The 27,051-nt window shown below is 51.8% G+C and overlaps 1 protein-coding gene across 4 annotated transcripts in view; it reads left to right on the top strand.

Moving 5' to 3' along the window:
- The window catches only part of ILF3 (interleukin enhancer binding factor 3), a 31,519-nt gene extending 12,819 nt beyond the window's left edge, over positions 1-18,700 (top strand). Inside the window, exons 4-20 of one of the 4 annotated variants that reach the window (XM_086699094.1) lie at positions 55-232; positions 2,357-2,504; positions 3,954-4,045; positions 4,434-4,529; positions 5,211-5,322; positions 5,744-5,841; positions 6,406-6,517; positions 6,626-6,736; positions 7,046-7,245; positions 7,664-7,831; positions 8,289-8,414; positions 8,501-8,677; positions 8,775-8,928; positions 9,084-9,137; positions 12,544-12,909; positions 14,040-14,168; positions 14,805-18,700. In XM_086699094.1, coding sequence (XP_086555220.1) covers positions 55-232; positions 2,357-2,504; positions 3,954-4,045; positions 4,434-4,529; positions 5,211-5,322; positions 5,744-5,841; positions 6,406-6,517; positions 6,626-6,736; positions 7,046-7,245; positions 7,664-7,831; positions 8,289-8,414; positions 8,501-8,677; positions 8,775-8,928; positions 9,084-9,137; positions 12,544-12,909; positions 14,040-14,168; positions 14,805-14,941 — 2,458 coding nt within the window. In that variant the 3' untranslated portion in view covers positions 14,942-18,700. Of the gene's footprint in view, positions 1-54; positions 233-2,356; positions 2,505-3,953; positions 4,046-4,433; positions 4,530-5,210; positions 5,323-5,743; positions 5,842-6,405; positions 6,518-6,625; positions 6,737-7,045; positions 7,246-7,663; positions 7,832-8,276; positions 8,415-8,500; positions 8,678-8,774; positions 8,929-9,083; positions 9,138-9,587; positions 11,020-12,543; positions 12,910-14,039; positions 14,169-14,804 lie in introns of those variants that run through there. The other 3 variants (XM_086699093.1, XM_086699096.1, XM_086699095.1) reach the window with 3 other exon arrangements.
- Positions 18,701-27,051: the final 8,351 nt, after the last annotated feature.

Here is a 27,051-nt window from a genome sequence, read left to right as displayed (position 1 = left end):
TGGGTTCTGACTATGCTGAATCCCTCACTGAGCATCCTTCGGTCTGTCCCTCAGGGAGCAGAAAACGGAGCACATGACCAGAACCCTGCGGGGCGTGATGCGTGTTGGCCTCGTGGCAAAGGGCCTGCTGCTCAAGGGGGACTTGGATTTGGAGCTGGTGCTGCTATGTAAGGAGAAGCCCACGACTGCCCTCCTGGACAAGGTGGCCGACAACCTGGCCATCCAGCTCGCTGTGAGTGTGACCGTCTCCACTGGGTGGGGTCAGACTGCGCATGTTGAGGGTGCAGGGCAGGGGAAGAGCGGCCCTTTCGTGCTGTGCACCAAGAGGTGGCTCCAGACCCACCCTTGCACGCGTGGGTGGATGCCACAGAACTCTAAGGCTCTACGGACAGTGCCTGGCTGCATGTGATAGGCCCCGAGCTCTTTCATCTGGGAAAGACTCTGTGTCTGCTGTGCTCCGGGCTGCACTGGGCTGGAACTTTACATCCGGAGCCAATTGAGTCGATGGGTGTCGATGGTTGAATAGAAGGTGCAATTATTAACTCTTCCCCACTGATCCAAAACTGGGCACAAGAACTTTTTAAAAACCAACTTTTGGGGGGCACCTAGGTGGCTCGGTCCGTTAAGCCTCTGACTTTTGATCTCACCTCAGGTCTTGATCTCAGCTCAGAGTGATGAGTTCAAGCCCCACGTTGGGCTCCACGCTGGGTGTGGAGCCTACTTAAAACATAAAACCAGCTTCTTCATCTTGTTACAAAAGTGTTGCATAAATAATTGCTTCTGACATTTCTGGAACATTTACTACACCAGAGCCTAGGCCACATGTGCTGTTTATGTTATTTCTTCGTCCTCGTAACAACCCTTTAAAACAGGACTTTATCATCTGAGTATATTAGAAGATGTGACTGGGATGCAGGGAGCTGAGTAGTTGACCTCAGCATCCCTGGTTGGTGAGTTCTGGGGCTTTAGAACCTCCATGTGCCGCCACCCTATGCTGCCCCCCTGGGACACATTCACCCCACTTAGCAACAGGATAAGCAAAAGAAGCAAGTGAAAAAACTAAGAAATCTCATTCCTTGGGGAAACACCCTGTTCATTTTCATATGTAAACATGCATTTTCTTTGCCTGTGACTGATAATTTGGGATTTCGGATGGTGGTCAGAATTGAAAAGTAGAGCTAGTGCAGTACAGCAGACACTTCTGGAGGCTGTTTCAGGGAAATGAAGCCCGAAACTTTTCTGTTCCAGTGGTAATTCTTAAGTTAATTCTAACTCGCGTCTGTAAAAAGCGTACTCATTGATGAAAATTACATTGTTGTGAATGTTTCTAAAAGAAAGACGCCTTTTGTAAAAAGCCAATCTTTAAAGAAAGGTACAAACAAAGTGTATTTTTACTGACTGAGATTAGTGTTTTCTGACTGGGGCAGTTTGGTCCCCACAGAGGACATTTAGCGAGCTGGAGACCATTTGGGTTGTCCCAGCAGTGGGGCGTGGGGTGCTGCTGGCGTCTGCCGGGTGGAGGAGGCTGGAGACGTCTGCCCAAATGGCCTGCAGTGCAGAGGATGGCCCCACAGCCCAGAATGCTCTGGCCCAGAACGTCCATAGTGCTGAGGTGGAGAAACCCCATTTTAGGTTTTCCAGAGTGCATCTGTCCTCCTCCTCTATGTTTTCCCTAACAGAAATCATAGAAGTTTGAATTCTCTTCATCAGGGCTCATAAACTAGTATAAAGGAGAAAGTGGAAGCCAGGGTGTTGTCATACCCTTTTGTAGATACGTGCATTTGCAGCAAATGTATGCTTTTTTTCTTAACGCATAATGTGACACAAATTCTCTTACTACACAGTTTTTTTCCCCACACTGATGGATGCTCATCTCAGTATGGAAATACGGGTGGTGGATGCCCGCTCTGCTGGGTGTTGTGCTTTCCGTGTGGTGTCCGTGTAAGCCTCCTGCGGCCTCCTGGTGTGGGTCGTGTCACTAAGTCCATGTTAGAAATTAGACACCAACATCTTAATGAGATTAAGTGATGTGCCCAAAGTTACACAACTAGCCAGCGACAAAGTAAAGATTCAATCGTACCCTTGGTCTCCTTGGCCCAGAACCTAAAGCTTTGTTTTGCAAAGCTCCCCGTGAAAGTTTCTCTGCGTAGAGACCTCCGCTCTGGAGTACACAGAAAGTGGCTAAAGACCCAGTCAGTAAGAGGGAGGTCCTGATACCCTAGATGAAGGCACTGCTCTCATGTCACACCCCAAGAAGTTGACATGTGTGCTGTGGTAACCAGCAGAGACAGATACAGCTGTTGATTGCCAGCCTTGAGGAAGAAGTATGTTTTGAAAGTTGCATTTTCTTTTGTAGGCTGTTACAGAAGACAAGTACGAAATACTCCAGTCTGTCGATGATGCTGCGATTGTGATAAAAAACACAAAAGAGCCTCCATTGTCCCTGACCATCCACCTGACCTCCCCTGTTGTCAGAGAAGAAATGGAGAAAGTATTAGCCGGAGGTAGGGAGGCTGAGAAAGGCCAGCAGGACTTTGGAAACTCGGTGTTCCCTCGCCAGCCAAATGTGCTATTCAGTTTTAGACTGCTTTGATAAAAGGATATCGGTGTAGCTTTGACCACCTTTACTCTGAGGTCACACCTCCCGTTCAGTTTCAGTGCTTGGGAGTTTGACAAAACGGTTGCACTAAAAGTGAGTAGCACTTTTCATAGAGGATTGCACCATTTTTATCTTAATCCTTGAATGTTCTCATCAGTGTTAAACTTGGTTTTTCTGTCGAGCGTTCTTTGGCCTTGAAAAAGGGTGTCCCTGGTGATTTTATGGCTTTTAAATTACGGAAGACAACCAGATGGTTTCTGCATGAACATCACGATGGAGTTGTGCAAACAGCTTGTGTTGCAGCAGAACCGAGGGCTTCTTGGTTTGTCCTCTTCCATTGGCTGCTTTTATCAGCTGCCGTGATGGAAATGCAAAGAGTTGATACAGAGTTTTGGATAAAGTTTTCAACAATTGTGTGATTTTCAAACCAAAACCTCAGAGACTTCTAATGCTTTCACCATTCAAAGGCCACCAAGGGCCCCTCACGCGTCTCTTCCATGCGGATGTTTTTTAAGCACAGATCTCACACCGCAGAGTGAAGGTAACAGGCCTTATCCAAATCCCTGACACGCAACTGGCAGCAGTGACAGTGCCCGGTTCTGCTGCAGCAGAGGCTCACACTCTGCGCCCTTGTTGCTATTTGATTACCTTTGGTTCTGATACCTGATTCCAATTATCGATTTAGGGACGCTGGACCTTTGACCAACAGGACTCTCTCTGTCAAGGGCTGGGGCTAGGGCAGTCCCGCCTGGTGGGCGGAGGTGGTCCCCTTTGCTGCAGATGCCTCAGGGGATGGCCGTTGTGGGAAGCAGAGAGGGAGTTCATTTCCACTCCCCCCACCTATTTTGGTTGTTTTTATTTTTGGGTTCTTTTTTTGTTTTTTTTTGTTTTTTTTTTTTGGAGGGAGGGTTGTTTCTTTTTTGTTTTTTGGTGGTTTTTTTGTGTTTTTTTTTTTTTTTGCTTTTGTGTTTTTTTTGCTATTGAAATTTTTAGCATAGCTAATTTATTGGGAGATCATGGGGAGGAAGCAAGGTAATTGTCTATTAGAAGATAGGATCCACCTATCTGTCCCCCTCCCCCATGGGATTATTCCTTTTAGAGTAATTTCCCACTTTTGTTTTTGTTACTGTTTTTTGGTTTTGTTTTTGTTTTTTTGGAGGGGCCTCCGATTTTTATGATCTCCTCAGGGCAGAGTTAAACACACTCTAGCTTCTCCTTCCCTGGTCTAGGGTGGAGAGGACTTGAGATTCTGGGAGCCTCAGCTGCCCTTTAGGAAGCTGCCACATCCCCTTTCCACCTGACAGAAACCCCTTGGTCAAACTGTGCCTTGTCTTCTTATTCCATCCATGAATAGAAACGCTATCAGTCAACGATCCCCCGGACGTTCTGGACAGGCAGAAATGCCTTGCTGCCTTGGCGTCCCTCCGACACGCCAAGTGGTTCCAGGTTTGCATTTTGTTCTTCTATTTGTCTTTTGGTAGAGAATTCCTAAGTTTTAGCTTGGCTAACTTTCACCATAAAGTTTCGGTAACATTGAAGATCGCCGTGCCGCACTTAGTACCTGCAGGCGTGCAGTTGCTAAAGGAGCGCGCACAGACAAATTTGACACCCCCAGAGGAGGCTTGTGACTGAGTAGGTGGGCTGCTGCTGCTTTGTGCCAAGAGTAACCTTGTTCTCGTCCACCTGGTGAAGTTGCCACTGACCACGCACTTGATGGTCTTGAACGTTCACCGTTTACCCTTGACAAAGTAGCGCCTTGAGACTCGTGTTTTTCATGTTTGCCTTGTGTTGAGGGAGGTTCCTTGGTGTAAAGAGCCTGTACTTTGTTCTCTAGGCCAGAGCCAATGGGCTGAAGTCGTGTGTCATTGTCATCCGGGTCCTGAGGGACCTGTGTACCCGCGTGCCCACCTGGGGTCCCCTCAGAGGATGGGTAAGGACCTCGTAGCCGTGGCCATCTGGGGTTCGTGTGCACAGAGACTTTCTCCCATATCCCAGTAGTACGTTATGGTAACTGGGCCCGAGTGGCGCTTCGGGGTGTGGCCGAGGCACCCCTGTGCTAGCCATATATTGAGCGAGCACTTTGTGCCACACCCTGGGTGGGGGATGAGAGCTAGACCAGAACCCCCCCTCCCGCCCCACCCCGTGGTGGGCACAGAGCTTGGCCTAAGGAGAGGGCTGGCCAGGTAGCACTTCCTGTGATATGCTCTACTCCAAGAAGAAGCATTTTTGTAGCTGCTCTTGGAAAGGGGTCAGCAAACTCTGGGGCCCATAAGCCAGTCTGGCCAGCTGCCTGTTTGTCTACAGCCCATAGTTGAGAGTGGGTTTTATATTTTTAAGTGGCTACATAATAAATACAAGCACCTACATAAAGGCCACGTCTTGGCTTCTTGGCTTTTTGGCTTCTACAGTCTGAAAGATTTAACGGTTATCTCTTTAAGGAAAAGTTACCCAGCTGGGCTCTAGTTGTCCTGTCTTTGGTTTAGCCTCAACTTGTGAACTTGGAGTGCTCTGATATCCCCCTCCCCCCCTAAACACACACACAGTGACAGCTCCTCGATACAGGCCGACCACCTTCTGGACAGTGGAGTTAACTGTCCGTCTTGCCTTTCAGCCCCTCGAGCTTCTTTGTGAGAAGTCCATCGGCACAGCCAACAGACCCATGGGTGCCGGCGAGGCCCTGCGGAGAGTGCTGGAGTGCCTGGCGTCGGGCATCGTGATGCCAGGTTGGGGCCTTGTGCTTTGCAAGTTGCAGGGAAAGGACAGGGATTGAGGCCCTGAGGCCACTTCCTGGCGGGTCCCTTGACCGGGTTAGGGCAGCAGCAGCCCCGTGTCCCCCCTAGGACTGAAGCATGTGACTACCCTCTTGCACCATCATATCCAGCCCTGTGCCGGCTCCGCAGCTGTGACTCAGGGCGGATCCGGGGCAGTGGTGACCCACTCCCACGCGAGCTCCTTGCTCTGAGACACGTGGATTATTTCTCTCATGGGCTGGATGCCGAGTGGGTCACCGAGCTCAGCGTGTTTTCCAGAGCTGGGTGTGGATGGGGCGTGGGGGGTAACGCACCTGGTTCCCTCAGCCAACGCAACTCTTCCGAGATGCTAAAAGATAATCCTCTGCATATCTTCCTTGTTTCCTGCCTTCAGATGGTTCTGGCATTTATGACCCTTGTGAAAAAGAAGCCACTGATGCTATTGGGCATCTAGACAGACAGCAACGGGAAGATATCACACAGAGTGCGCAGGTATAGTCATCGCCATTGCCAACGTGAGCCCTTACCCAGTCTGTAATCACTGGCTTCCAGTTCCATTACTGGGTATTTTCAGGGTAGCCACTGGACTCGTAGGCTCAGGTTGGGGATCGAAGGTGAAGGGATCGTGCCTGATACAGGGCGCCCCAATCTGGGCTGCTTCTTTCCCCTGGCGCCACGTGTGCTTGTCGCCTATCCCCTCGGCCTGCTCGAGTGCTGTTTTTGGACACCGAGTTCAGCGGGGAGATGTATTTGCTGTGTGGACTGCTCCAGGGTCCTTCCCTTGCAGGCCCACCACGTGGCTCCGTGTGGCAACCAGTCCCCAGGTTGGGGTCTCCTGTATTCCTGTTGAGGGGGGTGGTCACAGGCTGGCCTTCCCCCACAGCAAGGCTGGGCCCTGACAGGCCTTCCCCTGGCTGTTGGGGGACCCCTTGCTGTTGTAGGGGAGACCCTTAGCAACCCCCTCAGCTCCCACCCCTTCCAGAAGGTATTAGCAAGCGCACACACTTTGGCGAGGAGCACAGGGCGGCTAAGTCAGGTCCTCTTCCCCTTCTCCAGCATGCTCTGCGGCTTGCCGCGTTTGGCCAGCTCCATAAAGTTCTGGGTATGGACCCTCTGCCTTCTAAGATGCCCAAGAAACCAAAGAATGAAAACCCAGTGGACTACACAGGTAAGCATGCCGTGGGGCCTGGGCCCCAGGCTGGGCGGCGGCAGCACGGACTCCTCGCAGAGCACAGGAGGGATTCTCAGCTGTTTCTCTCGTGATTTCTTCCTTCAGTTCAAATCCCCCCCAGCACCACCTATGCCATTACACCCATGAAACGCCCGATGGAGGAAGACGGGGAGGAAAAGTCTCCCAGCAAAAAGAAGAAGAAGATTCAGAAGAAAGGTACCAGCATTCACTTCTAGCCCTTAGTGTATCTTCTATCTGGCTCAATTAAGAGTCATCCCAGAGTGACGAGATGCTCGCTTTGGCTTTAGTTTTCTCAGATGTGATCTTTTCTGAAATGACTAACCGTAACGTAGACGTAGAACGAAAAGTGGGGTGAACGTACTCGGGAACGACACAGATGAGGCCTTGGCCTGTACAGGCGCCTGGGCCGCTGTGCCGTGCCATAGGAGGCCACCAGCAGCGGTTCCTCCTCCCCAGTTGAGCGTTGGCTAATAGTCCAGAATGATGTTGGCGTTCTCTCTCTAGAGGAGAAGGCAGAGCCGCCTCAGGCTATGAATGCTCTCATGAGACTAAACCAGCTGAAGCCAGGACTGCAGTACAAGCTGGTTTCCCAGACTGGTCCAGTCCACGCCCCCATCTTTACCATGTCTGTGGAGGTAGATGGCAACTCATTCGAGGCCTCTGGACCGTCCAAAAAGACTGCCAAGCTTCATGTGGCCGTTAAGGTAAGTGTGGTGAGCAGTGTTGTGCACCGTGTGCTTGTTCTGAGGACAACAGAAGCGCTTCTGTGTGTCGGGCTCCTTCAGAACCATTACACGGTCTCGAAACCCCCAGTGTGGACAGCGTGAGGCTTAGAGAGGGTGCGTGAAAATTGAGAGGAGTCGATTTTTGAATGTGTGCCAAATCATACGTGGAAGAATAGCTTTGTCGTTGTGGCTGACAGAGAGTCCCCAGATGTGGCTGGGCATCAGAGTTTCGTGCTGGAAAGGGAGCGGGATGGCTAGTGGAGAAAACACCCTCTGGGTTGCTGGGCCACCCTAGAAGCTTCTGATTCAGGATCCAGGGGGTGGGGGGAGACCTGCGTGGTTGGCCCTGGTACTAAGCCCTCCCTAACTGGGGGCCCTGCGGGTGTCCCTCCTGCAGGTGTTACAGGACATGGGCCTCCCTACCGGTGCCGAAGGCAGAGACTCCAGCAAGGGGGAGGACTCGGCCGAGGAAACGGAAGCGAAGCCGGCCGTGGTGGCCCCTCCACCTGTGGTGGAAGCTGCTTCGACCCCCAGCGCCACCTTCCCCTCAGATCCCACTGCCGAGGTGAGCACGTGGTGGGTGCCGGAGTGCCCGACAGGATGCAGCAGGCAGTTCTGTGTTCTATGAAACCAGGGTGGTTACTGGTCCTGCTCATTTTCCCCAAAAAGAGTAACTTCCAGTCCAGGAGCCTATACAGGGAGCTGGGCGTGAGCCTTTGAGCCACGACCAAGAGGGCCTTGCTGATGTTGACCCAGTGCCCAGGGCTGCAGTGGGGCAGCCCTGGGTCAAAGTCAAGTCATTCCCCAGAAGTCGGATGCAAGTGGAGGCAGTCCCGTTGCTGGGAGGCCCTCAGATGACTCCCAGAGGCCGGGGGGGGCGAGGGTGGTGAGAGATAGCAGGGGAGATAGCGTGGAGGGCGTCTTTTCATGATTCAGGGGTGGCTGCCTTCCTATACGTGCTGGAAAGCCCTTAGCTGAGTTTTTTGGTTTTCTTTTCTGTTTTCCCTGAGAACGTAAAACAGCAGGGGCCGATCCTGACCAAGCACGGCAAGAACCCTGTTATGGAACTCAATGAGAAGAGGCGTGGCCTCAAGTACGAGCTCATCTCCGAGACTGGGGGCAGCCACGACAAGCGCTTCGTCATGGAGGTGAGCGGCCAGCTCCCCCAGGAGAGTCCCCCTGCCACAGGAGAGGGTGGCGTCGGGCCACACCGACACACGTCTGTTCTTCCCAGGTCGAGGTGGATGGACAGAAGTTTCAGGGTGCTGGCTCAAACAAAAAGGTGGCAAAAGCATATGCTGCTCTCGCTGCACTAGAAAAGCTGTTCCCCGATGCCCCTCTCGCCCTGGAAGCCAACAAGAAGAAGAGAGCCCCCGTGCCTGTGAGAGGTGGACCGAAATTTGCTGCTAAGGTAAGCGGTGCCCCCGTGGTCTCCGGCCGTGGCACGAGCTCACCCGTGGTTGGGGTGTGAGGTGAACGTAACTGGTCTCCGTTCTTTCCCCGTGCAGCCACATAACCCTGGCTTCGGCATGGGAGGCCCCATGCATAATGAAGTGCCCCCGCCCCCCAACCTCCGAGGGCGGGGAAGAGGAGGGAACATCCGAGGTCGAGGGAGAGGGAGAGGATTTGGTGGCGCCAACCATGGAGGCTACATGAACGCCGGTAAGGACTCTCATCCCGTGTCGTCCCCACGGGCCCTGCTTGCTCCTGGGAGCGTGTGGGTCCCCTGGGATCGGGTGACCGGCGGGAGACTCTGGGAGAGGCGGGGGCAGGGCGGCCCCGCCTTCCACCCCGTAACCCTGTCTGTTCCTTTCCAGGCGCCGGATATGGCAGCTATGGGTACGGAGGCAGCTCGGCAACGGCAGGCTACAGTAAGTGTGTGTTTCTCTTTGTCTGCGGTTTGGGGGGAAGCTACAGCGGAGCTCCCACGCCGGAGTTAGGACGGGGCAGCCCACCAGCAGCAGCCGCCTTGAGATTTAAGAGCGGCTCGCACCTTTTCCCAGTGATTAGGGCAGACAGTCCTCAAGCCCCTATTTTGCAAGAGTGTAGTGTGTTCTTTAAATGTTAACACATGTATTTGTGTGACTTGAAAATTTCTTAAAAGTCAGAATTTTAAATTTCTCTGCTTTAAGCCATGCGAAACACCAGTCCTGTGATTATGCTTTTCCTGGCAGTGCACAGCTCTTGTCTTGAGAAGGAGCCTTCACTGGGGGGTTACAGGAGCAGAGAAATCTAAAACATGAATTTCAAATGTGGCGCTCTGTGCCATTTTTCAAAAGAATTCTAATTTTTTTTCTCTGCTCTGTCTCCCCCTTTTGTAGGTGACTTTTTCACAGACTGCTACGGCTATCATGATTTTGGGTCTTCCTAGAGCATCTAAAAGTATTGCACACAAAATCAACTTTTTACTCCAATTTTCTCGAACTCCAAAACCCAAAGTGTCCGTGCTGTGCCCCTGTGCTTCACTGGGTTTCTCAACCGTGGCTTGTCACCGCAGCTTGTCTGAAACTCTTAGCCTGCAGAATTTAAGACAATGGCAGTTTTTATCGTGATTTGCCTTTGAACTTGGTCATATTGAAGTTCACAATAAGTGGAAAACAATTTTCAGAGAATGCATTTTTGTGCAGAATTGCACAGAATTCTAGAGCCAGCGTTGGTCAGCATCAAGGCAAAAGCCCACCTTTGCTTTTTATGGAAAGCATTACTTTATTTAAGAGACAGATAATAATGCATTTTAATCTACCTTTGTCTTAATTTACAGCAGGTTTTGTATGAATTTTTAACATTTTAACAAATTCCCAAATCTGGTTGATGCCTTTGACAGTAATGAAAACGATTTTATCACATCTGAATCCAGAGCAACTGGCTTTTTTTTTTTCCTTTTTTTTTTTTTTTTTTTTTTTTTAAATCTTGTAAAACGTGGGGAACATCGGGAATTGTACATTGTGCTAAGTTAACCTCTCCCGCCTTTTGTAAATGCTCTGGTGGGTTCTTGTTTGGGAATGCGGTATTTCGTGGCTGGTTTAGTTAGAGGTGAACTCTCAAAGGTATCAAAACTGTGCTTCCATTATTAGTGCAGGAAACAGACAGGCTCTGAGGGAGAGAGAACGTGGAATTTTGCAAGTCCTAATCACAGCTGCAAATGCATGGGATTCTAGAGTTTGTTTTTTGTTTTGTTTTAACGGGGCTTTAAAAAGAATTAAGCAGAAAGACTTAATACGTAGCTCAATTCTCCAGTGAAGAACCGGCCTCAGCGGGACCTGTGCTGCTGGGTGTGCAGCCATGATGGATTCCAGAAGGTCTGGAATCTTCTACCCTCTCACCTTAGGGTGCAGGCTGGAGTTTCTGACTTCTCCCTGTGTGCAGAGGCACACGGAGGCAGTGGGATTCTTTGCTGAGACCCCCATTTCCTAGTGGAAGTCCTTCTTGGAAAGGGCATGGTTGGGCTCTGGTCAGCAGGCCTTTGCCGCAAAGCCTGTCTTTGAGTTGACTTGCAAGATTTTGCGTTTCTTCGGCAAAAACTGGTCAAAATGGTTACTATACAATTTGTTCCCAGAGGTTTGAAACATTCAGTGAAACTTTTTAAAACTTTGCATGATGTATTTTTTTTTTTTTAGAAAGTTATTGTTTGAGAATAATGTCTTTTTATACCAGGAAATAGTTATCCTGAAATGACGTTGAAAACTACTCCCCCCCCCCCCCTTTATTTTTTTTTTTTTAATCAATACATGTTAAAGTAACAAGTCCTCAGTACTTGGCGTCTTCATTCATTCCTGTGCTTGAGGAGGGACGAGGAGGTGTTCAGTTTAGGCTGTGGGGCAGCCGAGGTGGCGGGGTTCTGAGAGGGGGTCTGAAGAGGACCTCCTGTCCTCCAGCCTCCTGGCCAGGCCTCCGCATGTTTGTTCCCTTGCATCGTGGGCCATGTCCTTCTTGGTGTTTTGGCTTTGTGATGGGGGCGGGTGGAGGGGTGGAGGAGGCCGCCTGAAGAAAATAAACTGATGTCACAGGTCAGTTTTATCCAAATTCTTGTTCAAACAATCCAAGACATGGGAGTGTGGGGTGCACATCTCCAGTGGGTGGAAGGCACGTGATGACTCCCAAATTAGAACTCTACCCAAAAGGCAGGGAACCCTTGATGTTAAGTGGGAAGGAAGGCTAGGCTGTGTGGGAGTGTCCCTCCCCCTCCCTCTCACCCTGGGCACGGTGCGGGGTGGAGGGGCACCAGGCTGTCTGTAGATGGGCAGCACCGACCAGCAAAGGTGTGCCCACAGGCACCCCTGCCCCGGGAGCCAGGAGCTCCGCTGCCCCCACGTGAGCGCTGGGGATTGCCCTGCTGGGCTCGAGAGCCACCCACACGCCCCGGCCTCCCCTTCCTCCCACCGCACTTTAGCCCACCCATCCCCCATCGGCCCACCTGAGTGTCTGGTGGGGGTGGGGTGTGGACATACCTGTCTCGTGGGATCTACACCTGGTGACCAAAGGAGAGTCTTACTGTGACATTCTCAGCTTCAGGGTCTGAGAATGTGGCGGCCTCCCTGCACGCTTGTCAATCCTGCTCGGTCCGCCTGCCCCCGGCAGCTGTGCTGGGAACAAGGAGGGGCCCTCTGGGGGGGCCGTCTGAGGCTGTAGCTTGAGGCCCAGCCTGGATGTTCTGATCCTGACTTTTTAGCCAGTCTCCTTTCCCCCACGTTTGCACGAGTCACACCAGAGAGACGCCCCAGGTCATTTGGCCAAGTCTCCGTTTGTTCCTCCAACAACCATGTCAGACTAGTTGTTCCAGGAATGAAACCAGGTTTAGGGGCCTCATTAAATGTCTGGGGGTCACCCAGGCCTGTGACTGCAGAGCCTCTTCCCAGCACAGCGGGGGGGAGGTGGGGGTGGCCGGCTGCTTCTCTGGGGCTTTGCTTTTTTCCCTGTCACCGTTGGGGACATCTGGGTAACAGTCGTGAATGTCATCTCGCGCTCGGATCTCATCTCATTGTAATGTTGACATCCGCTGCAAAAGCTGCTGTTGGCGTGCTGTCCTGCCGCTGCTTGGCAAAGATCCATTGTTGTCATCAGCTGATGGGTGAGTGGAGCTGAAGGCTGGACCAGTCCAAACCAGGCTGCTTTAAGGACCGGAGCCACTGCTCCTCGCCCTCCCACCTCCATTCCTCTGCCCTGGCCTGGGCAGTGGGCTTGCGGGTCAGCCTTCAGGACCCACAGCCACGACCTTCCCTGTCTTTCCCCTCCCCCGGCTCCCCCATCCTATGCCTGACCCGCTGCCTTCCTGTTTAGGTCAGTTCTACAGCAACGGAGGGCATTCTGGGAATGCCGGTGGTGGCGGCGGCGGGGGCGGTGGTGGCTCCTCTGGCTACGGCTCCTACTACCAAGGCGACAACTACAACTCACCAGTGCCCCCGAAACACGCTGGGAAGAAGCAGCCCCACGGGGGCCAGCAGAAGCCCTCGTACGGCTCAGGCTACCAGTCCCACCAAGGCCAGCAGCAGTCCTACAACCAGGGCCAGTACAGCAACTACGGCCCCCCACAGGGAAAGCAGAAGGGCTATAATCATGGACAAGGCAACTACTCCTCCTACTCAAACTCCTACAGCTCCCCCGGGGGCGGGGGCGGATCAGACTACAGCTACGAGAGCAAATTCAGTGAGTTGGCTTCCAGGGCCCCGAGGCCTGGCCGGGGTCCAGGCCAGCGGCGCATCCCGTGGAGTGGCGGAAGCTCAGCATTGCCCTGACCTCTTGCCGAGGGACTGGAAGGAAGCCGGGCGGTGCTGGCTGTTGGGTGGGCTGTAGGGAAACCCTGGAGGCAGGGTTCCCTTGGCCCAGATCCGTGCCTTTCCCTTCCCATCCATCTCCTCCTCCGAAGGCAGGCCTAGCGGAGGCTCCTATGCCAAGGAGGCCGGTGGGTTGAGGCTGGGGCACAAGGGTGGAGTCTGAGTCTGGGCCGGCTGCCGTGAAGTGACCTCCAGGGCTCAGGCGACAGTGTTGTATCAGGCCCCTGAGGGCGCGTGAGCTACTTCTCCACTCCACCTCTCCCTCCACCTCTCCCTCCACCTCTCCCTCTACCTCTCCCTCCACCTCATGCACAAACCCAGCAGGCTGCAGCTGTGCTGGCAGCGGAGTAGGAAAGCGTAGATGTGCACTTGTTTCCTGTGAAGGGACGTTGGTCAGTGAGAAGGCCAGGGACCTTAAATGTGTATCTTGAGAGAGCGAGAGAGTGCGCAAGCGGGAGAGGTACAGAGTGAGAATCCCAAGCAGCCTGCATACTGTTAGCGTAGAGCTCCACGTGGGGCTTGAGCTCATGAACCATGAGATCATGACCTGAGTTGAAATCAAGAGTGGGACGCTTAACTGAGTGAGCCTCCCAGGCACCCCCCCAGGGTGGGGCAGGGACTTTAAAGAAGCTGTTCTGCGTGTGGGCGGAGGGCACTGGGTGCCTGGTGACAGGTGGGTGGGAGGAGAAGCTGCTGTGTGCTTCCCGAGGTGGGGGGAAGCTTGGGTTGGAGGAGTGGGTGGGAAGACAGCGTGGAACAGGGCCTCAGAACTTGGTGACCGGGCCGCCCCAGAGCACGGGGACCTTGCGGTGCTCCGGCCAGCCCCTAGCACTCCTCAGTTGAACTGACATGTGCCAGATTTAAGCAGCCAGGACGAGGGGGATACGCAGAGGCCCGTGGTCTCAGCCTGGGGCCTGCCCCTTCCGGGGCCACAAGGATCCCAGGCCACCCCAGCTGTGTCTTCACCGAGGCCCCTTAACTGCACTGTCTTCTCTCCCCCAGACTACAGTGGTAGTGGAGGCCGGAGCGGCGGGAACAGCTACGGCTCAGGCGGGTCGTCCTACAACCCAGGGTCACACGGGGGCTACGGCGGAGGTTCTGGGGGCGGCTCCTCATACCAAGGCAAACAAGGTGGGCCTGGATCGGCAGGTGGCACAGCACGGCTCGGGAGGGGTCCGGCGGTGAGGGGTATCGTATGCCCGGCGTGGGCAGGCGGGCACCGTAGGCAGGGCTGCAGCGGCACGTGCCATCTGGCTTCCATGTGGGGTGGGGACGGGGACGAGACGGAGACGTGGGCACATGGCTGCGGGCACACCTCCAGCTTCTCGGCTTTTCAGAAGCAGACATACAGATGCCGCCCCGCTCTTAAGATGCTGGCACCTGTGTGGAAAAACGCTGACAGGGCTGAGGCCCAGTCTGGCGTGTGTCCTCCGGCCAGGGGCTTTGGGCTCGGCCTTGTGTTCAGGCAGCCCCCAGATACAGCTCCCACTGCTGCTGTCCATACGGGCCCACCCGCACCCCTGACAAACCGGGGTCCGTGGGTCCACATCACAGGGTGGTAGTGACGACCAGACCAGACAGCGCAGGAAAGGCAGTGCCTGAACCCCCCCCCCCCACGGGCGGGCCCCCCCCCCCCCCGCCCGTGGCCTCACCCGCGGACACCACGTGGGCCCACGTGGCTCGGGTGTTTGTTGGCTGTGGTCCGGAGCTCTGACTGCGGGGCAAGCCCCGCGCCCCTTGGCTCTAACCCACCCCTCTCTTCCCTAGGAGGCTACTCGTCACAGTCCAACTACAACTCCCCCGGGTCCGGCCAGAATTACAGCGGCCCTCCCAGCTCCTACCAGTCCTCACAGGGCGGCTACGGCAGAAACGCAGACCACAGCATGAACTACCAGTATAGATAAAGCCCCCCGAGGGGTGAAGATTTGTACCTTCTGCACTTCCCCCTCGTCGTAAGATTCAGTTTTATGCATCACAGTTAACATGTCAGCTGGCCCCTCCAGGCCCCCTCGCCCCAACCTGTCCACATTGCTGTGTTGTGCGGTGCAGCTGGTCACTCCCGTGACCCGTCCTGTGACCCTTATTTAGCTGTGTTTGGGACTTCCGTGTCTTCGATGGTTTGTTAGTTGCCATTACAACTTTGTCTGAGTAGAGTTTGAGTTCTTACAGTTAAGTATCCCTCTGTCTATTTACAATTGGTGTTAGCGTTAACTCAGTTTGTCTTTAAATAGCTCCAGAAGGGATACATCATCTGTTAATGCTTTTGTGAAGTGAGTTAAACGAGCTTTCTGTATTTTAATGCTTTAGTGTTTCAGTTTTATAAGTGAAGATTTTATTTTAAAAACCAGTGGGAAAGAGTGGGGTTTTTTTTGTATGTCTGGATCATTCAGGCAGTACATCTGAATTAAGCTGAATGTAGACAAATAAAAGAAAAAGAAAACTCTGCGCCCGTCGTAGGCCTGGGTGTCTGACCCACCAGCAGTGTGATGGGCAGGTTCCCCCACTGTTCCCAGCATGGGAATGCGGGGCGGGGGTGGCAGGACAGCCCCTCGTCACCCAAGGGTCCAGTTCCAGGCTTCTCGATGCCTTCACTCCAAGGTTGGCCAGGGCCAGCAAGCCGGTAACACGGGATCTTGTTTTGTCAATGTCCCGGGGGGCTCCAGGTGGTCTGCAGAGTGGCCTACGCTCCTGTTAGGGGTTTGCTCCCACAAGTCAGCATGCCTCCTTTCTTGCCCTGTGAATTCTGGCGTAGCTTTAAGTACAGTTTCATGTCACTGTGGAGTGGAACCTACGTAGGTTTGGTACGTGTAACCCAACTTGCAAAAGGCCAGTTGAATCTGGCTAAAGCACCCCAAGATCTGGGAAGCCCAGCCTGGAACCTTCTCTGTCTGGGTGGTGTGGTTTTGTGTCCCCAACAGCTGCAGCCTCGTGGTGCTGCCCCCGGCCCAGAGGTTCCGAGTGTGCAGGCAGGGTTCTTTCTAGCCACCCAGCCCTGTTCTAACAGGTTTCCCTGGAGTGGTGCGTCTCAATCACAGGCAGTTTTGCATTGGGGGACGTTTGTCACCTAGTGGGCGGGGGCCAAGGATGCTACTGACCGCTCTGCTTAAGTGTCAGCCACGTGGAGGTGGAGAGACCTGCCCTGAGAGCAGCCCTTTCCTACTCTGGCCCTGCCCCAGGGGGTGGGCGGGGGCGGCGCTGTCCTTGCCTTTGCCCAGGCTTCGACTCTGTCTGGGAAGAGCCTCTCCAGTGAGTCTGGGCTGCACGTCTGCAGGGACCCTTCTCCTCTTCCCATCTCTCTGCTATCCCTCAGACCAGGCATCGTTCGAATTCTGAACTGCAGGCAGTCCTTGGCCTCCTGTGCTTGATGAACCATAGCCTTGGGGAGAAAAGCAAACCATTCTCGATTCAGAACTCCTCAGCTGAGGCAGAAAATCCAGTGTGCCTTCAAAGGATGAAGATTCGCCTTGGAGAGGTGGAAGAAAGGTGTTCTGCACTTAAAAAGAAAAAAAAATATGGGAAGAATTTGGCCTTCTGCTGGAGCAGAGGAGGACCCAGATACCAGTGGGGAGACGGGGGGATGGTGTGATGCCCACCCAAGAGGCAGTCCACAGTGCAAGCACCAGGGTGGCCTGCAGTACACTGGATGTGTGTGTGTGCATGTGCACTAATAGAGATGAGAGACAGGCCTTAGGGATGGGTCCCAACCCAGACTTCGATGGGATATGATACGTCCATGACCCATCTCTCCTGGACACCTCCAGGGGCTGGGAAAAGGAGATCATTGGGACCCTGTGTTGAAATGAGAAGATCCAGGCTGTGGGTGGGGCCTGCACCACTCCGGAACCCACGGGGAAGAACGTCCCCCCGCCCCACCTCCAGATGCCTTCAAGCTATGGGCCTGTATTCTCAGCTCAGGTTTCCTCGCCATCAGTTTCCCAAGCAGTGACCACCACCACGTTGAAGTTCTGAATGTAGACCCTTCACAAGGGCAAGAATCTCAAAGGCATTGGAGAAAACTCCCAGGCCACCTTGATGTGGAGACCTCAGGGAGCTGTTACTTGGTGCCATGTTCTTGTGAAAAACAGCAGATCTCCAGGTTGCTGGTCGCTGAGGGATGCTGGTCTGAGTCCCTGGGCCTGGCCTGAGTGCTCCCAAAGCCAGGACAAGTGTTACTGACCTGAGAGACTTTCGTTGCCAAGAAGAAAGCAGTATCTGAGAAGCAGGATCTTTCCTTGTTTCATCTAGTTTCTGGTGACTTCTGGGCATTCCTTGGCTTGTGGCTGCATTCCTCCAGTCTCTGCCTCCACCTTCACATGACCTCCCTGAGAGCCGCTTATGTCTCAGATCTCCTTCTTACAAGGACACCAATCCTTGGATTTCAGGTCTACCCTAATCGTGGGTGAGCACATCCCAAGATCCTTCACATTCATAGGTATTGGCACTTAGGAGTTGGATGTATGTTTTTGGGAGAACAGTATTCAACAGCCTGCAAGAGCGTTGGGTGAAGACTTCATCCCATGCTGCTAGAACAGCCCTGGGAGTTTGTTGACCACGGCCAGGATCGCCACAGTCAGCATGGCCAGTGCCTGTCCCGAAGCGACAGCTCATGAGCACACGTGCCTTGGCATCCCAACTGCTTGGGGACTTCATTGGTGCTAATGGCACTGTGGTGTAGCCGACCAGGAACAGTATCTCAGCCCTCAGGACTGCCACCCCAGGGAGCTGGGTTCAGGAAGGTGTGGCTGACACCATGAGCATGGAGAAGACCTGGGTGCTGGCCTGTCACCCATTCAAAGCTGATCGAATCCTTTCTAGCCTGCTGCCCTCCAAGCCCAGGAAGCCAGCCTGGAGGAGGTTCTCAGATGCTTCTCTGGGTCCTCCTCAGCCAGGGACACGGTAGGCAACAGAGAGATGCTTCGGTCTGCATGCTGCCAGAGAGGATGGTGACACGCGTCTTTCAGTCACCAGTGGAGATCACCAGGAGCATCAGCAGGAAGAGCCAGTGGGCCCACAAGCTTAGCAAGTTGATCAGGATAGGGTTATTTGGTGGATAGACCATGAGTGTCAGGGACCTGGGACTGGACACCACCCCAGAGGGCTCAGGGTGCTTTTGGAGGGAGGAAAGGAGAAAGACCTCTACTGAGGGAACAGCTGGCCGTGTGTGGTGGGCTGAGGTGACGTCACAGGGGCAGAGCTTTGCAGGGATTTTCAGATGATCCCACGGGGAGGTGTGGGGTGGTTGAGACCTAGGACCAAAGGGGCCCTCTAAGCAGTAGTGGGGCACATCCAGTATTTCCACCTTTCTGCATTGAGCAGAATCACTAGGGTCCTGGTTGTCCCTCTGGAGTGGGGTCCAGTCTCACCTGGAAGTCAACACCCAGCTGTCTCCACTCTGGCAGGGAAACATGCACTGTTCCTCTGACCACTGACCATTCTTGAGTGGTCAGCATGGCCTGTTCCGCCCCTAGGGACTGGCCTGGTCCAGCTGGGCTCAGCCTCAGGACTCAGTCAGTCTCCAGGTGTGAGCCCGCCCCACACTGTCGGTGCCCTTTGCAGGCCTCTCCTGAGACTTCTGGACACAATCTTGGGCCACCCACCAGCAAGCCTTGGCCTGGATGCTCATTCTAACCCATCCCAGAATAAACGGAAACTTCATGTGTTCATTGTTGCATTCACTGCACATGTATTTATTGGGTATTGCTTATGTATGGGTCCGGTAATAGGTGCTGAGAATATAGCAGAGTTGCTTGGATATCAGTCCTTTGCAAGGTGCTGGGAATATGAACCTGGACCCTGCTCTCCTGTGGCTTCCTGGTACCAAGAGGGCCCTGTCCTAGCTGGTGCAGGGAGTGCCGGGAAAGACCTGTGTTTTGAGACAGGACGGTTAAATGGAACCAGGTATGTTAGGGCGGGTGAGCACAGTTTATGCCATGCAGAGGAACACCGTGCACAGAAGTTCAGCTGGGTGGTGAGAGGGGACTTCAGAGAGATGAAGTCAGGTGAGCGAAGCATTCTTGTTGCAAGATGGTAAGTGTGGGGTTGCAAGATGGAGATGTCAGCGGGGGGCAACCAGTACAAGGCCTTGACAGCCAAGCAGTGGAATTCAGACCTTTATCCTGAGGGCAGTGGGGAACCATGCATGGAAAGATTCTGAGCTGGGAAGAACCCAGGCTCAGTCATGCTTCAGAACAGTCCTTTGTTGGGCAAAGAACAGGTGTGTGGGAGAGGTGAGAATGGAGGTCAGGTAACCAGCAAAGAGGCTTGATTGAATTTTGGGACGTCGGGGCTGAGGTTCAGGGCGGTTTAGGTGATAGAGTCTATTGGACTAGGTGAGGAAAGCCCTCTAGACCCGCAAGGGGTAATGACTGCAAGTTCCAGACGGAGCCGACTGGCCCAGAGAGGGGCATTGCGTTGCCTCGGGCCACAGGAAGTCGAGGGTCCCTACTCTGTTACCGTTACTGGGAGACAAACAGAAAAGTCTAAGGTGCCACCATGGAAGTCGTTCTCTGGGGGTCGTAACGTCCTGGACCCATGCCCTTCCCAGCATTTCCCAAGAAGCTGGCAGCTAAGCTTAGCCTACTTGGCACCGGGCTGTCGCAGTGAGAATGTCATGGAAAGATAGCCCTCATCCCTGGCTGGATAAACCAGAGAAAACAAACTCTGTCCTCCTAGGACAACCACCAACACCAGGCTCCAAGTAGCCTACTTCAACGACAGAGGTATTCAACCCCCCCTTACTCCTCTTTCCAGAGGCTCTGCATTCCCCACTCTGTGCCCCAAAGTCTCACGACTCCTGCTCTTCAGGGTCCCAAGGCTTCAGTAACCACTGTTTGAGGTTTTTGGGGGGTGTGTTTTTATTTTAAGAAGCCTTCACGCCTTCTGCGGAGCCAAAGTTGGGGCTTGAACCCACTAGCCTGAGATCCAGACCTGAGGTGAGATCAAGAGTAGGGCGCTTAACCGACTTGAGCCACCGAGGCGCTCCTCAGTACCAGCTTCTTTTTTAACGTTTATTTTTTTGGGACAGAGAGACAGAGCATGAACGGGGGAGGGGCAGAGAGAGAGGGAGACACAGAATCGGAAACAGGCTCCAGGCTCTGAGCCATCAGCCCAGAGCCCGACGCGGGGCTCGAACTCACGGACCGCGAGATCGTGACCTGGCTGAAGTCGGACGCTTAGCCGACTGCGCCACCCAGGCGCCCCAGTACCAGCTTCTTAAGGCCAACTACCTAATTCCCGTTTTTGGAGGCTCCCCTGGGCAGCTGTGGCGATCCCAGGAAAGGGGAAGTTGGATCTGCTGAGAACCCCTGCCAGCCAGGTCTCTCGAACCTGGGCAAGGGGCGCAGAAGCCGGCCCACTCTGGCCCCCGCGAACACGTCCTTTACCAAACCGCCTATTTGCCCTTAGGTCCGCCGGGTGCACACCGCTCGTCCCTCTTATGCCCATTCAGTAGGCACCGTTTGGAACAAAAAGTATTATACAGTCTGCAGTCACCGCCCTAAGACACCGCGCCCTTGTGAGGGAGACCGCAAACTTCCAATTGGATGCTCTTGCAGGCTCGGCCCACGACTACGCCCCAGAGGTGTCTCCCGCCGGGCGCTCACAGCTAGAGGCTGGAAAAAGGACGCTTTCCCAAAGCTCCGCCCTGAGCGCCCGCCGGAGCTTCCCTGGTCTCCCGGCAACGCGCGCGGCGCTGTCCAGCGTTCTGAAGCCGCGCTCCCAGCGCCTCTCAAATAGTGGCGGCCTTCTGGCGCCCCCCAGTCTTCCTTGCTGAGCCGCGCTGAAACCCCGTAAGCAGATGTAAATAAATCTGAGCAGCGCCCACCTCCACACCTCAGTTTACCTCTTGGTAATAGAGCTTGCTTCACTCCACCCTCCGCCGAAAAAGCCCCACCCTCCCATCTACCTCAGAGGAAAGCTAATTGCAAACCAGAGGCCTTGCAGAACCTGGAGCTGTGACCCTCTCACCTTCATCTCCCTCCAGCCACCCTCACTCCCTCCAGCCACACTGACCTCACCGCTGCATTGCAGACACATCCCCCCACCTCAGGGCCTTTGCCCTCACTGTTCCCACTGCCTGAAATGCTCTGAGACTTTTTCTTTTCTTCTTCTTCTTCTTCTTCTTCTTCTTCTTCTTCTTCTTCTCCTCCTTCTCCTTCTCCTTCTCCTCCTTCTCCTCCTTCTTTCTTCTCTTTTTTAGATTTTAAGTAATTTCTACACCCAACGTGGGACTTGAAATCACAACCCCGAGATCAAGAGCACTCTCCACGAACTGAGCCAGCAGGTGCCCCTCATGATCTTTTCATGGCTCCTCCCTCCTCTCCTTCAGGCATTAACTCACATGTCACTCAGTGATTCTGGTCCTGACCAGGCTACTTAAAATAGTCACCTCCCATGGGGCGCCTGGGTGGCGTAGTCGGTTAAGCGTCCGACTTCAGCCAGGTCACGATCTCGCGGTCTGTGAGTTCGAGCCCCGCGTCAGGCTCTGGGCTGATGGCTCGGAGCCTGGAGCCTGTTTCCGATTCTGTGTCTCCCTCTCTCTCTGCCCCTCCCCCGTTCATGCTCTGTCTCTCTCTGTCCCAAAAATAAATAAAAAACGTTGAAAAAAAAATTAAAAAAAAAATAGTCACCTCCCCAGGAGCTCCTGGCTGGTTAAGTCAGTAGAACACATGACTTTTGATCTTGGGATCTTGAGTTTGAGCCCCACATTAGGCACAGAGATGACTTATAAAAAAAAAAAAATAGTCACCTCCCAACCCTTTCCTCCTCTTCTCTATTGCCTAGCACTTATCTCCATCTGAGACACATCTTTTACTTATTTTTCTTGTTTGCATATCCGGGGCATGGATTTTTGTCCCCTAGTTCACTGTTGTGTTGGCCAGCAGTGAAAACAGAGTCTGACACAGAGTGGACACTTCATCATGTTTATTACATGTATATTCATGTGTGTATTTGAGCGCTTAACAGTGTGCTGGCCCCTGTATCCCATCATAATGACCCTCTGTCCCAATTTAAAAAGGAAGAAAGTGATACTCAGAGAGTGGCATCACCTTACCAAAGCCACCTGACTAATGAGTGGGGATGCCTGAATCCCCCCTCCAAGATTCCTGTTTGTAACCTTTTCCCCCCTGCTCTATGCTGCAATCCCTAATACTGCCTTCTCCTTCAGGAAGAGAAGCTGTCTAAGAGGGTGGCTTTACAGAGCTCAGACAAAACTACCATTTCAATTCCTGTTCCTTCATTACTACTCATGTGACCACGAGCAAGTCAGTAAATGTCTCTCCCTCGGTTTCTTCATTCATAAAATGGGAATGATAATGGTACCCACTTCACCGCACTGTGAGAAGTGATGACATTATAGGGCTTACCAGAAAACTGGCACCCATGAGAACCTGCTCCAACGGTGTTGACAGTGTTGGCTCTTAAAAAATCATCATCATCATATTATTATTTGAAGGAACTAAAAAAAAAAATAATTAAAGATCAGGAGGATGGCTCTTTCCCTTAGTGGCAGCGGTGCCTCGTGCTGCCAGAGTTATCGGCAACTCAATTGCCCGTGCTCTCGCCATCATCAGCCAGACTCAGGAAGAGAACCTCAGGGAATTCTACAAGGGTAAGAAGCACGAGCCCCTGGGTCTGGGGCCCCAGAAGACACATGACATCACACCCGAAGACCAGGAAGCAGCAGAAGGAGCAGCTGTACCCACGGCAGAAGTACGCGGTCAAGACCTGAGCACTGGATTCTCCTGACGAGGGGGCAGGTGGAATTGTGTCAGAAAAACTGTAGGGAAACGGGCACGCCCAGGTACTGCCTGCTGGTGCAGGAGCACATGTCACAAGCCTACGGAGGGCATCTGGTAGGATCTTATACTCTTTGGCCCCGTCATCTGGATGCTGGAAATTCTTCCTGAAATTGTACCCGCTGCCACGTGAAATGACTTAAATGCAAGATTATTTGTTGCCGCCTTGTTTGTAGAAGCAGGAGATTACTCATCACTCAAGTGAGAAGAAACAGGAGACTCCATAAGACGTTGGTGGTCGGTCATGATCTCGCGGTATGTGAGTTCGAGCCCCGCGTCGGGCTCTGTGCTGTTAGGGCAGACCCCACTTTGGATCCTCTGTCTCCCTCTCTCTCTGCCCCTCCCCCACTCTTTCTCTCAAAAATAAATAAACATTAAAAAAAGGGGGGGGCACCTGGGTGGCTCAGTCGGGTAAGCTCCAACTTCGGCTCAGGCCATGATCTCGTGGTTCGTGAGTTCGAGCCCGCATTGAGCTCTGTGCTGACAGCTCAGAGCCTGGAGCCTACTTTGGATTCTCTCTCTCTCTGTGTCTCTCTCTGCCCTCCCCTACTTACGCTCTGTGTGTCTCTCTCTCAAGAATAAACATTTTAAAAAGTTAAAAAAAAAAAAAAGAACAAGGAGAATATGTACTGACATGGGATGGCCTCCAGGCCAAACAAGGTGCCTCCCCCAAGTGTAACTACCAAGGGTCTCCTTTCATGTAAAAAGGGATAAATATACGCATTTAACTTTATTTTTTAAAATTGCTTATTTATGTTCTTAAGTAGGCACCACACCCAACGCAAGGCTCAAACTCATGACCCCAAGATCAAAAGTCTCATGTTCTAGCAACTGAGCCAGCTAGGCGCCCCACCAGTATTTAACTTTATATTTGCTTCAGTTTGCAGGAAGAAACACTAAAAGGATACAAGGATCGATAAAGCCTTTTTATGCTTTCTGAAAAAAAATTTTAAGTTTATGTATTTACTTTGAGACAGAGAGAGCGTGAGGAGGGGAGAGGCAGAGAGAGAATCCCAAGCATGCTCCACAGTGTCAGCACAGAGATCATGACCTGAGTTGAAATCAAGTGTCAGATGCTTAACCGACTGAGCCACCTAGGGGCCCCACATTCTGAAATTAAAAAAAAATTTTTTTTTAATTTATTTTTGAGAGCGAGAGAGACAGAGCATGAGCGGGAAAGGGGCAGAGAGAGAGGGAGACACAGAATCTGAAGCAGGCCCCAGATCTGAGCTATCAGCACAGAGCCCGATATGGGGCTCAAACTCATGAAGGGTGAGATCATGACCTGAGCCAAAGTCAGATGCTTAACCGACTGAGCCACCCACAGCAGGGCCATGTATAACAGCAAAAACACAGGGTGCCTGGGTGTCTCAGTCGTTTAAGCGTCTGACTCTTGATTTCAACTCAGGTCATGATCTCACTGTTTGAAGTTCGAGCCCCGTGTCAGGCTCTGCACTGACAGCGTGGAGCTTGCTTGGGATTCTCTGTGTCTGTCTCTTCCCCTACCCAGCTTGCACACTTTCTCTCTCTCTCACTGTCTCTCAAAATAAATAAACTTAAAAAAAGTGTTGAAGTATTAAAGCTTCTAGAAGATTAAGAAAAAACCCTCCATTAGTATATCTAAGTGAATCAATAAATATAACAGCAACAGTAAGAAAATACATATCTGCTAATATATGCTGATAAATGTGAGTATAGACAAGAACGAATAAATACCAAACGTTACTTAATATTAAGGGGTAAGAACTGTTTTGACAGGGGACAGGAGTGGGAAACGTAGTAATTCACAGTATACATTTTATCCATATTTTTTAAACTATGTGGTTCATATTATCTATTTTATTTAGTTATTAATTATTCTTTTAAAGTAATCTCTACACCCAATCTCTGTCTTGAACCCATGACCCCAAGATCAAGAGTCGCATGCTCTACCAACTAAGCCAGACAGGTGCCCCATTATTATCTATTTTAAAACTTTAAATAAGCTTGTTTAATTAAAATTGAATCATGGGGCACCTTGGTGGCTTAGTGGGTTGAACCTCTTGATCTCGGCTCAGGTCATGATCCCAGGGTCGTAGGATCAAGCCCTGCATCGGGCTCCACACTGAGCATGGGTCCTGATAAGATTGTCTCTCTCTCCCTGTGCCCCTCTCCTCTGATCGTGTGCTCTCCCACTCTCTTGCTTTTCAAAATAAATGTAAAAAAAATATATTTTATATATATACGTATATATATTATATATATATATATATATATATATATATATATATGTTTGAATCATAAGTAAGGCTTATTACACGCCTCTGTTTTCTAAATTTTTGTTACATTTAATGTGTTTTTGTGTGTGTGTATGTATGTTTTCATTTTTTTATATAAATTTTTTACTGTGGAAAATATAGAAAATTTACCATTTTAAGCTTTTTTCACATTGGCTAAGAGATTCCCCCCCCATTTTATTGAGATATAATTGACACATACATTGTATTAGTTTTATTTATTTATTTATTTACTTATTTATTTTAAGTAAACTCTGTGCCAACGTGAGCCTCAAACTCATGACCCTGAGATCCAGAGTCGCTCGTTCTGACTGAGCTAGCCGGGCGCCCCCGTATTCGTTTTAAGTGTACAGAATTTGATGTATGTAATATTTCAAATCTATTTAATATTTAGGGGCGCCTGGTGGCTCAGTAAGTTAAGCATCTAACCGGCTCAAGGTCATGATCTTACGGTTTGTGGGTTTGAGTCCACGTCAGGCTCTGTGCTGACAGCTCAGAGCCTGAGAACCTGCTTTGGATCCTGTGTCTCCCTCTCTCTCTGCCCCTCCCCCCGCTCACACTCTGTCTCCCTCAAGAATAAATAAACATTAAAAATATATTTAATATTTGGGAAATGCGAAGATCCAGAACTATTAAAAGGGAATTTTTTTCTGCATGTTATTAGGACGATCTTCCCAGATCCCCTCCCCAGTGAAAACTGGGGGAAAGTATTAAAATAACAACCATTTAAAGTCTCTGGAAGGGGTTCTAAAGGCATACAGTAAATGAGGAATCAACTATTCAAGAAAATCTATGAGAAAAGTCACTTAAATAGTGAGCGTTTCCAGTATTTGATATCTTCTACCTCCCTGCCTTCTACCAGTTCAGTGAGATGGCAACTCCACTCCATACTGGTGCAACCGGGCACATAGGGTTTGCTCACCCTTAGCCACCAGCTGGGGGAATCTCTTCTCACCAGGGGCAACACCCCAGCATTTCCTATCCTGCTCTCGGCTGCCTGTGTTAGGCTGTTTGAGGCAAGTGCAGCTCTTCCAAGAGAGGATAACAGAACTTCCAAAATTATGGGCAGACTCCAATGACCAGAGCCAAGAATGTCAAGGACTCTCAAATGGGATAAATGAAAAGAAATCCACACTGAGGGGCGCCTGAGTGGCTTCAGTCAGTTAAGCATCCGGCTTCAGCTCAGGTTATGATCTCACGGTTTGTGAGTTCGAGCCCCGAGGTGGGCTCTGTGCGGACAGTGCAGAACCTGCTTGGGATTCTCTCTCTCCCTCTCTCTCTGCGTCTACCCCACTTGTGTGCTCTCTCTCTCTCAAAATAAAGAAAGAAAGAAAAAAGAAAAAGAAAAAAAGAAATCCCCAAAGAAACCAGAAAGACAGAAACAGGTCACAGGAAAGAGTATTTTGACTGAGATCCTAGTGGGTTTTGTTTGTTTGTTTGTGTTTTTTGTTGTTGTTGTTGTTTTACAATTTTAAACATACCTTTTAATTTGGTACTGGGGCTAAGAGGTAGGCAGAGTGCTAGAGAAGTGTCTGGGATTAGAAGAATATAACAAGGTAGGGTTATGTCAGTTGGTTGGGTGAGGGGAGGCAGCTACCTGCTGGAGAGGGGCAGCTTCAAAGTATCCATCCAGGGGCGCCTGGGGGGCTCAGTCGGTGGAGCATCTGACCTCAGCTCAGGCCATGATCTCCAGGTTTGTGAGTTCGAGCCCCACATCCATCAGGCTCTGTGCTGTGAGCCTGTGAGCGCAGAACCCGCTTTGGATCCTCTGTCTCCCTCTCTCTGCCCCTCCCCCTGCTTGTACTCTCCCCAAAATAAATAAATCTTTTTTATTTTTATTTTTATTTTTTTTTAATTTTTATTTATTTTTGAGACAGAGACAGAGCATGAACGGGGGGAGGGTCAGAGAGAGAGAGGGAGACACAGAATCCGAAACAGGCT

The sequence above is a fragment of the Puma concolor genome, chromosome A2 (genome assembly GCF_028749965.1).
Source record: "Puma concolor isolate L17-30 chromosome A2, mPumCon1.1.hap2, whole genome shotgun sequence".
In the NCBI taxonomy this organism is placed as follows: Eukaryota; Metazoa; Chordata; class Mammalia; order Carnivora; family Felidae; genus Puma; species Puma concolor.
The sequence above is the reverse complement of the archived record's forward strand: the minus strand, read 5'-3'. Positions and strand labels throughout refer to the sequence as shown.